General features: G+C 43.3%; 1 protein-coding gene across 2 annotated transcripts; it reads left to right on the forward strand.

Moving 5' to 3' along the window:
- Window positions 1-262: 262 nt before the first annotated feature.
- Window positions 263-10,728, forward strand: brsk1a (BR serine/threonine kinase 1a; the record flags this gene model as incomplete). 2 transcript variants are annotated; one of them, XM_080517710.1, is made up of 19 exons in its annotated part: window positions 263-347; window positions 1,353-1,447; window positions 1,679-1,764; window positions 2,055-2,195; window positions 2,385-2,501; window positions 2,740-2,773; window positions 3,161-3,229; window positions 3,382-3,528; window positions 4,134-4,165; window positions 4,296-4,460; window positions 5,661-5,758; window positions 6,535-6,685; window positions 6,821-6,881; window positions 8,026-8,302; window positions 8,515-8,563; window positions 8,677-8,800; window positions 9,141-9,357; window positions 9,885-9,974; window positions 10,517-10,728. In XM_080517710.1, the coding sequence occupies 19 exons, from the start codon at window positions 263-265 to the stop codon at window positions 10,726-10,728; spliced, it is 2,250 nt and encodes a 749-aa protein (XP_080373836.1). The 2 variants fall into 2 exon arrangements, with proteins under 2 accessions (XP_080373836.1, XP_080373837.1); XM_080517711.1 differs by having other exon boundaries at window positions 10,529-10,728.
- Window positions 10,729-11,268: the final 540 nt, after the last annotated feature.

Here is an 11,268-nt window from a genome sequence, read left to right on the forward strand (position 1 = left end):
CTTCAAAGAAAATCATGTTTATTATGCTTCATGTAACAAACAATATCTAGATCATCATCTGTCACCCAAGGTGTTGTAGATCATCAACAGTGTGACCTGTCACAAGTAACTTCGGAGTGGCAACAAGGCAGTCCTTCTCAGTCCCGCATCCTCTTGTATCCCCACATCAACATCTGTATAAGCTGTACTATATCACAGGACTTGCAATACTCAGCCGTGCAGTCGTAGTAATAATTGTGTATTCGCCTCCAGTGAGAGCAGTATGAGTAAGGAACTGTCTCTGAGTCAGTCAGCTCAATATGTTGGGCCCTACCGACTGGAAAAGACTCTGGGAAAGGGGCAGACAGGTGAGTACATCCAACATCCAGTCATTTCTCTCTCATCAGTCACTGTGGCGTTCTTGTTCTCTCGATTTGTCTTAAGCATCTTTTACATTTCTTGCAATAAGAGTCTTCTTTTTTTTTTTTTTTGCATTAGTTAAGTCAGTGCTGTGCTTGAAACCGATGATATAGTTACACATTTGGTCGGTGAGTGATCGTATTGATTAACTTTCTAATTTCTTTCTGTTTCTCCCACAATAACGTTGATGAGCTAATGACAATCACAGAAGATACAGCAGCATGAGTGAAATAGGTGGAATTTCTGTGGAAGTACTGACTCGCGCTTTAAACTTTTCATATATAGACAGTGATTTGTGTTGACCCTTTGCTTGGGATTATCACCTCTCAGTCCATATTATTACACAGTGTCACCTGATTGGCCGGATAAAATATAAAGATTTTGACGCCCTATTTAATCGCAGTACCAATTAACAAGTGGCAGTAGTGTGGACATGTTTAGCAATCTTTGTTGCAAATAACAGAGTATATTGTAGGACAGTAGTACTGAGCAGTGTATAAGATGTGTCAATACGATTTTAAATCCTTTTACAGAAATCCACAGAAAGTTATAGCTCTTTTATTAAGCAATTAATCATTAAATATGTGCAGTTTTGGTATGATTTACTTTCTTTCACACATATTGTAATATTTATACTTGGTAGATATTGGTGTTGTATTATTTTTTTTTTGTGTGTTGCTTTTGTGACTTTAAAATGTCCCAAGATTAAAATTGTTCTCCTTTCAAGTATTTTACCTTGTCAGGGTTAACTTCAAAATATAGTGTTTTTCTTGTGGACTATCTTGGGTTAATGGGCAAGGGCCACCCACCTCAGCCTTTAATTTCTTGTGGGAAACACAGTGCGTAGAGATAAAAGCAGTAGATGATGGCTTGTTTGGATTTGTCATCCAATGCCTGTCTGTGTCTTCTTCTCCACCCCCCCCCCCCCCCCCGACGTCTCCTCCATCTGTCAGGGCTTGTCAAACTGGGGGTCCATTGCATTACGGGTCAGAAGGTAGCGATCAAAATAGTCAACAGAGAGAAGCTGTCTGAGTCAGTGCTGATGAAGGTACAGTATGACGCCGCCGAGGTTGCTCACCGTGACGATAACGACGCTAATTCTGTTCACGGCATGTTGCGTTATGCAGCTATACACATACAACTTCCTATCTTCTATATTTATCGTCTTTAATCATTCAGCTGTGTTCACGTGCTTTGAAAAAAAAAAAACTAAAAACCACTCTGATTTAGTATCTTGATCTTTTTCTGTCTCTTTGAAATCCACCTTCTCTCCGGCCAGGTTGAGAGGGAGATTGCCATTCTGAAACTGATCGAGCATCCGCATGTGTTGAAGCTGCATGATGTTTACGAGAATAACAAATACCTGTGAGTTGCTTCTGCATTCAAGGGGAGCCTTGCCCTCCGTTCTCATGCTGTCTGTATGCTTTATTGCAACTAACTGGTCTTCCAACTTGCGATGACTAAATAATAACTCGCAGAGCTGTAACAGTCTTTCCTTGTTTATGCACTTTCCTATATCAATATTCTGTTGGTTTTTTTTTTAACTGTCCTGAGGAGGAATACTTTTCATGTTATCAGAAAATCAGTGTCTGGAAATGAAAATCATTCTCAATGCTCAGAATTCTTGAAGATGACTGTTGTCCTGTTGGTGACAGGTACCTGGTGTTGGAGCATGTGTCCGGGGGAGAGCTCTTCGACTACCTGGTGAAGAAGGGCCGGCTAACCCCAAAAGAGGCCAGGAAGTTTTTCAGGCAGATCATCTCTGCTTTGGATTTCTGCCACAGTCATTCCATTTGGTAAGTTCTTCCACACCGCAGCGCTTCACGGGGTCACACTTGAAATGACAGTCTGGATACCTTTACAATCTTATCAAGCCCTCTCTTGATAATGATACATGGACAGCAGTCTGAGGGACAAAAAAAAAAATTGCATTCATTCTATAGAGCGAGTCAAACTAATGTTCTATTTTTTATTTTTTTTTGCAGTCACAGAGACTTGAAGCCTGAAAACTTGCTCCTGGATGAAAAGAACAATATCCGTATCGCTGACTTTGGAATGGCCTCTCTGCAGGTGGGAGACAGTCTGTTAGAGACCAGCTGCGGGTGAGTACCAACCGTGTGTGTGTGTGTGTGTGTGACGCTCGAAATAATGTGTGCAAGCACAACAACAAGTAATTTTTTATATTTCAACCACTTGCTGTTTAAATTGATCCATTTTGTGATATACTAGTAGTTACAGGCGTTTAATACGGAGTGATAAATGTTATGTTTAACTATAACTGTGTTACTGTAACTTTGTTGCATGATCATTTCCTGAAACACTTTTCTACTTTTGTTTTAGATCACCACATTACGCTTGCCCTGAAGTGATACGGGTAGGCGCCCCGCTCATAACTATTATCATTTCTACTAATAATTTTCTTATGGCGCAGGAGAGAAACGCTTAACTTTTTTCAGAATCCTAAGAATATAATTAAAGAAATTCATACGGGATGAAGAATCTGGCATTTGTGTTGGTTTTATATGAGCTTAAGAGTGAATCTTTAGGACACTCAAAAGATTATCCAGTCTTATCAATGAAAATATGGTTTCACTGTGATTTTGCCTGAGATCGACTAAGTGCTGGATTAAAGCGGATTAAGGCATTTATTTTGACATAGATACTGTCAGTATATAGTCTTGGATGGGCGGTAAACCGTCTGAAACTTTCTCAATGAGTGTTTCCAGTGGTGAATGAATTCACACGGGTTTGTCTTTGGCAGGGCGAGAAATATGACGGGCGAAGAGCAGATGTGTGGAGTTGCGGGGTCATCCTGTTTGCCCTACTGGTGGTAAGTCCTACATTTGCGTTTTCCCACGAGCAGTCCGGTCACTTCAATAAAGTTGTTGTTTTTTTTTGTTTTCGTGCTCGCGAAGCTTACCTTCCAGGTTTGCTCTGCTCCGTCCCATCTGTGTGTTCTCTCCTTTCCCTCCACCCCTGCAGGGTGCCCTGCCTTTTGACCATGATAATTTACGCCAGCTCCTGGAGAAGGTAAAGAGTGGAGTGTTCCACATGCCCCACTTCATCCCACCGGACTGCCAGTCCCTGCTCAAGGGCATGATCGAGGTCAACCCTGAAAAGAGGCTCACGGTACGAGACTGCTCACACAGTTATGCTGACGGCACCCCAAAATATTCGGACTTGTGCCTGCATTGAATCGTCCTGGACAGCCTTACATTCATTGCTCTTGACTTGTGATGGAGCAGAATCGTCCTATTTGATCTGTTACCTTTGCTTTAAACCAAGTGAGGCCTACTTTGGTCAATTTTTGTAAGCAAGCACATCATCTAGGATTTATTAAAATCCTCGCAGCTGCTGAAAGGAAAAGGAATAACCGTGTCTGCTTAGCACATGTGCATTTGCATTAAAGAAGTTTATATCGCATGTGTTTCAAGTGGCAGAATTTCATGTTTTTTTCCATTGAATGTGCTGTGGGAAAAACATTTGGAGTCTTAATGACGGGGCGTAGTTGAGACTCTTCACCTCAGCAGAACAGCTAGTGTTTCGAAAACATTTTATGATTTTTTTTTAAATATGCAGACAGTTTGACTGATGGTATTGAGTACTCATGAGTTTTGCAAATGTAAAAAAAAAAAAAAAGTGTAAAATATTTACACTGCGCAGCTCTGTGGCCATCTGGCTGTTAACAGACTGTCGAAGCTAATGGTCCCATCTGCCCTGTCACCCCCTTACAGTTAGAGGCCATCCAGAAACATGCCTGGTATCTGTGAGTATACCTTTTTTTTTTTTTTTTTTTCTTTTCATACTCGAGTTCTTACACTGATGTTGCATCGCATTTCCCCCTGCACGTTACATCTGCGTCTTTCCCATAACGTTTTCCCCCGTGCGGCTCCTAGGGGTGGTCGTAATGAGCCGTGCCCCGAGCAGCCTCCTCCCAGGAGAGTGTGCGTGAGGCGAATCTTGTCCCTGACTGAGCTGGACCCAGATGTGTTGGACAGCATGCACTCGCTGGGGTGTTTCAGAGACCGAGTCAAACTCACGCGTGATTTGCAGTGTGAAGAGTGAGTACATCATTCAAACGCAAACGTCACGCAGCACAAGGCGTCGAGCCGTGGTGTGATTTGTTTTCAATCTGCATCATGATGATGATGAGTGATAAATCCGCATTTCTTAATGATTACAAATTCAAATTGCACAAAGAAAGTGTTGCCGTGTTGGATCGTGCTCAAGATTTACTTTTACTCTGGTTACTCAGTCATGTACTTAATGTCTTTGAACATCTCATTATTATTATCGACCCTGAGTATTGTGGATAGACAGATTGAGTGTTGTCTGGAAGTGGAGAGAGGAAGTGGTTTATTGTCCATCATCTCACGTGAAAACGCCTGCCTTGAGTCCACCAAACTGACCACACTGCGGATTTAAAGACTGCAAATTGTAAATAGAAAATGACAGTTACATCTGTCATTCTACATTCCACATCTGGACATTCTAGCAGATATCGACACAGTAATGCAGACGGCTTCAGTATAAATAATGAATATAAATTTGCATTAATGGTAAAAGGAAAAAAAGTTTTTTTTACAGAGAGTTGTTATTAAGAGTGCTGTACATTGTACGTTGTTGCAGATAGAAACAAGCTGTGGCTAAAATCTGGTACGCAGCATCTTTTCTTCAAGATTAATGTTTTTGTACATGGTTGCCTGAAAAATAAACTAAAATATAAAAAAAAGATATGTTTTGTACTCTGAAAATATGCGTAATGATGTATTTAGTCTGAATTCAGAGGAGCCACTGAAGGAATATACAGTTGAATGGAATTTAGCGTGAGAGGATGTGAGTATAGCTGACAGTTACATGTACATATGTCTGTACTGCAGACGTTAACCTTTTTAATGGCGGAAAAGTGATTAAACTTTTCATTTTCTTGCCGTTTCTTACAATGATAACTGAACTGCAAACATATCTGATTTTGTGTAAATCATGAAAAAAGTACGACACTCTCAACCTCTTAAATCAACATAAATACTCATGTATGTTCACTCTTTGCCTTCGAAAGTCATGTTTCAGGCATGTTCAACAAGCTTTGTCTAAAAAAAAAGAAGAAAAAAATTGTATTATGGTCAGTCGTACTTAAAAGTACCACTACATTGAGCCCCATATTCAGGAATAATATAGCCCTGTGCTTGTGCTGGTTTTATCCTTTTCAAAGAAATTTGAAATAATTCAATGACTTTGTTTTCTTATTTACTGCCTTCCAGAGAAAACCAGGAGAAGATGATCTATTATCTGTTGCTGGACAGGAAGGAGCGCTACCCCAGCTATGAGGATGAGGATTTGCCTCCGCGCAATGACGTAGGTCAGTCATTAGGGGGCAGGAGGGATCCATTCAAGAAAGGGACCTGATTTTCTCAACCTCATTTTCTAAGAAGCAGATGGACCTGTCAGTGAGTCTGGTGCTATAACATATCAATCGTTCACTTCAAATACATTACACTGATGAGTATTCATATTAAGTAAAAAGCGATTTAGACGGGAGTTTCTGGATTGACTTAGATGGTTAAAATGATTTCGTTAAATCCTTAATTCTAAGGAATATTCAATTTTAGTCTGCAAAGGATGTTATTTTCTTTTACGGCACCCGTAGCAGACTTCACTGGACATCTGCAAGATTTCACTGTGGGACAAAACTGGGAGAGGGCAGCCATTCTGCCTGTGCAAATGAAGCTAAGTTTATCACAGTCACAGATGGTGCAATGAGTGAAAGGCCTGTGGAAAAACTGCTGTCATCATGATCTTTTTTTTTTTTTTTTTTTGCTTTTCTCCAAAGTGCTGCAGAAAATAAATGCATAGTGAAGATCGCTTATACTAACTACTGGTACCCTAGCATCAAACATACAAATATAAAGCAGCACGGTTTATTTTGAATGTTAGCATTATGAGAAATGTTGTAATTACACGCTCTGCAGGTACGGGGACTGTAAGTAATAATCCTGATTATGTGATAGAAATCACATTGTGTAAACACAGATCAAAGTGAATATTTAAACATGGCTCCTTTCTCTCTTTTTTTTTTCCTCTTTAATTGTATCAATGCATTCTGAAATCATTTTAAACCAGCTAAAATCCCGGCAGATCCTCCCCGAAAGCGCGTTGACTCTCCGATGCTGACGCGTCACGGCCGCTGCCGCCCTGAGAGGAAAAGTCTGGAGGTACTGAGTGTTACTGAACAGGGGTCTCCGACTCCACCTCGAAGGGCCCTGGACACAGCTGCACACAGCCAGAGGTACAGTGTGTTATTCTTGCAACATATACGGTACATAGAGTCTACAGTCTCAACACTGCACATAGAGAACACAGCGATACACACTTTCTTGTTGGTTTCACTTTCTGAATTTTTAACCTTTGGTGTCGTTGTCAGGTCCCGCTCAGTAAGCGGAGCATCAACTGGTCTCTCCTCCAGCCCACTCAGCAGCCCCAGGGTAAGGGGTCATTTAGCCAGTTTTAACCGACTGTACATACTGATGCGGCTCTTCTTCTTCTTTTTTTTCCAACCAGATTCAAACAGCCAGTGTAAACAGTTCTTATTTTCATAATTTTGCTTTCTGTGGTTGGTACGCTCATTTCAAATCTTTATGCTGTAATGTTTCTTTCCATTATCAAAATATCAGTATTCTGTGATCTCTTATGCATTTGTTGTTTTATGTCGCCTATCCCTGCTGTAAAGTTTGACTGTCACTCTACTCAGGCCCCCCAAAAATATCCATTTGCCAACTTCCTCTGTCGCAACCGCAAAGCCTCAACTGAAATCTTTCACACAACAAGTGTTCATATTCCTTGTGTCTTCATGTTCCTTCTCTTTCTTTAATCGAGCGAGTTAAATAGACTATAGATTAGATCATAGAGCTTAGGCATGTTTTCGAAATGGCCCTTGAAAGGTTAAATAATTAGGCCACAAAAACAGCAGTATCGTTACACCTTCACTGCCTCTATTGTCTGTCACCGCATTCTGAACATCGTCACCACCACAACTGTCACATATTCTTCACTTGCATAGGAAATAAAGAGCTTTTATCAAAGGCTCAAAGGGCCCAACAGACGAGGTTTGAATTAGTAGAATTGCATTCAACACTTTCACAACTCACAAGTTGCACTCTTCTGTCATTTAGCATGATATTCATTTCCATCCTTTCTCCATTTTCCATCCCTTCTCTTTCTTGTTTTCCATACCCCCCCCCCCACAAACCTGCCCCCCCCACCCCCCCACTCCAGTCCTATCAGAGCCCCGTCTTCACTTTCAGCCAATCAGACGTCACCTCCGCCACCGCTTCCCCCCTCACAAAGGAGTCCAAACAGGGAAGCGCCACCACTCCTCGCTCAACGCGGGCTCATGACAAGCTCAAAGCTCCCCCTAACCCAAAGACCCAGACCCTGCCCACCAAGGGACCCACCGACCGGCCCCACCTGCAGCCCATCAAATCCCTGCCTCTGCACAACCCATGCTCTCGCTCGCCCTCCCCTTCCCCGCTCCTGTCACCCATCCCCCGTTTCTTCTTCCCTTCCTCCTCTGTCCTAAAGTCAGTGACTAAGAGCTTCTACCCAAACTCTGCCCACTCTGTGCCGCAGGTCACTCCCCAGGGCTCTCCGTTGCCCACACCCTTGGGCACCCCTGTCCACCACCCTCACCATCCCTCCTCCACCCCGCCCTCCTCTTCCTCGTCCTCGTCCTCGTCTCGGGCGGAGGGAGGGGGAGGCGTGGGCTCACTGTCGCTGACCCCGCCCTCCAGCCCAGGTGGGGGAAGCGGCATGGCAGCCAGCAGCTCTGCCCACTGGAGGACTCGGCTCAATTCTTTTAAGAACAACCTGCTGGGCTCGCCGCGTTTCCACCGTCGTAAATTGCAAGGTGCGTTTACACACTTGTTTCCTGTGTTGCTTTGGGATCACGCCGTGTTTCCAACTGCTTCGGTACAACTGGAGCACATCATCAAAAGGTGTCTACTTATAATTTTAGAGCAGATTTGACTTGGGACATTTCCATTAATTTTTTTTGAAAATAACTTACAGATCTATTATTGCACACAAACATACATTTTAACAGTGGTTTGTCTCCCTTAGTTCCTACGTCAGAAGATATGTCCAGTCTAACACCAGAATCCAGCCCCGAGTAAGTCACATACGTTGAGATGAATGATTTTCTCAAACAGTGTTTTATTAGCTTTGGAATAAAGTGGCTCTCTAACTGGTGGACCCTGTATAAACTTTTTGTCCTACAACTAGGTTGGCTAAAAAGTCATGGTTTGGGAACTTCATCGGCTTGGAGAAGGAGGAGCAGATCTTTGTGGTGATCAGAGACAAACCCCTGAGTTCTGTCAAAGCTGACATTGTCCACGCTTTTCTGTCTGTGAGTATATCTCACGTGGTCTGTCTCTCATGCCTCTTTCGCAGCTGGTTCACAGAGAGCATGTCCCCTCACTACCACAGCTATAAGCAGCTCACTCTCGCACTGTGCCGCACTTCATTTCTTTCATTATTTCAGTTCCTCTTTGTCTGATCTTCATTTGACCTTGTTCACGCGCGTCACCGAGAAGGATCACTTTTGCTTTCACCAATGGCTCACTCTGTCTCTCTTCCTCTCCTCACCCTCACCCTTTGTCTTCCTATACTCACGTTGGTCCCCATACCTCTCCTGCCTCGTAAGTCTGTCGGTCTCTCTGCTTCTTCTCTGTCTTCCCACCACTCAGATCCCGTCTCTCAGTCACAGCGTCCTCTCCCAGACCAGCTTCCGGGCCGAGTACAAGTCCTCCGGCGGCCCCTCCGTCTTCCAGAAGCCCGTCAAGTTTCAGGTGGACATTGCCTTTTCCGAGGGCGAGAGGGAACGGGACAGAGAGAGGACGGAGAGGGAGGGGAGGAGGGAGACAGGAATCTACAGCGTGACATTCACTCTCATATCAGGCAAGTGTAGTGAAGGTGAAGCCCTTCTGCATTGTGAAATTCCTTTTTTTTTAATATGTCAGATATTTACATTTCTTATGTCTAAAATTAAATACGGTTGCAGTATCATGTTGTATAAGAAGGTAGGAGCTCTGCGAAAGCAGTGAAGGAGTGCATGGCAATGGCAACAAAAACCTGAGTGAACTTTGTATGTAGCAAATAGTATTTCAAATTTAAAACCTTCAGTTATAATAGAGCCTTTGCTCATATTTCAATGGAAGCGGCTCATCACAGCCTTCAGCCGGTTATTCATGTAAGTGATCATTCGCTCACATGTGGAGTTATACAACTCAGGTACAACAGTCATGGCCACCGCAAAACTATACTTCACATTATTCTCGTTATACGTTGCAAATAGTATAACTCTTGTACACTCTCCCTGAACTGTCTGTGTGTGTGTGTGTGTGTGTGTGTGTGTGTGTGTGTGTGTGTGTGTGTGTGTGTGTGTGTGTGTGTGTGTGTGTGTGTGTGTGTGCGCTGTGGCACATCTCCAGGTCCGAGTCGCAGGTTCAGGCGAGTGGTGGAAACAATTCAAGCTCAACTTCTCAGCTCCCATGATCAGCCATTGGTGCAAGCCCTATCTGGTAAGACCGCCTCAACACGCTCTTCACAAGAGAATGGAATTCAACATAATAACAAATGGCCGTGAGGATATATACTACTCACAAACAGGTGGGGGTTTTCGGGTGAAATTTCTGGAAAATGTATAAGGTTCACGTTTAAGTTGGAACATGCAATCGCGATTTCTTCTTCTCAAGCAATTTACTGACGCAAAAGTCAACAACCGGGTGTACGGCAACAACAAAATAATGTTGATTGCTCCCTAAGTTGTCACGTGACCTTGAGCCTCAATTACAGTTTGACCACGACGTCTCCTGCTGTTCACAAGTGGGCCAAAGCCCAAATTTCACTAACCTATTGTGAGTAGTGTATTCAGAGAAATGTATATTGCTGTGTGTTTACCTGCTTATTGATATCTTTTTTCATAAATGTCATTGAAGGCAAGTTAGTTTAATCTCATACGGATTCAATTTGAAACAGTACTGAGCTTCAAATCACATCTGGACGAGTCAGTTGTGACAGCAGCGCGTCTGCCTCGCCGGTGACTTGCCCGCTTCTTCAACAGATCCCTTCCCAGATGAGAAGAACGGGCGACCCCACGGGACGCCCACCCGCCAAAACTCGAGGCGCTCCGAGGGCGGGGGCGACAGGTGCGAGTGGGGCGACCGAGCAGATGGCGGAGGCATAGGAGGCAGCGGGGGAGTTCTGCAGCGCAGAGGCTCAGCGAAAGAGAGAACCCGACTGCTCTCCTCCAACGGAACCCAATCCCAGCCGTAGGACAGAAAGTGAGGCCGCGCAGCAGGAAACACACCAGAAAGAAGACGGCATCACTTCATCTCCAAGTATCCCTGCAGGCCACGAGCTACTCCTATTCTTCCTTGACTACGTTCACTGAGGTGCTTGACCATAGCAAGGACTGAACCTTTTCTCCCATCATGCAGTTTTGAGGTTTTTTTTTGTTTAGTTTAGTTGTTTTTTTTTTCCCCAACTCAACATTCTCCTAATTTTTTGAGGACCTTTGGGATTCTTACCCTTAAATGAGAAAGAAGTGTTAAGTAACTACCCTTTAACGGAAAAAGAAAAAAAATCATGTGAATGAGCAGTCTGGCATCCTACATAGATACAGCTTCACAGATCAAACTAGGAATTTTGAAGTGCTAATGTGCATGCCAGTTAGAAAATCAGCCTGCTAAAAGGATGCCGACGTGATCAGTTAGGCTAGTCTATCATATCATTGTAAAACAGTATTTGACGCCAAAAAGAAGTCACGGTCTTGTGATGTTCCTCAAGATTTCTCTTTAAATTTAAGCAGCGCGT

The sequence above is a fragment of the Blennius ocellaris genome (genome assembly GCF_963422515.1).
Source record: "Blennius ocellaris genome assembly, chromosome: 21".
NCBI classification, from domain to species: Eukaryota; Metazoa; Chordata; class Actinopteri; order Blenniiformes; family Blenniidae; genus Blennius; species Blennius ocellaris.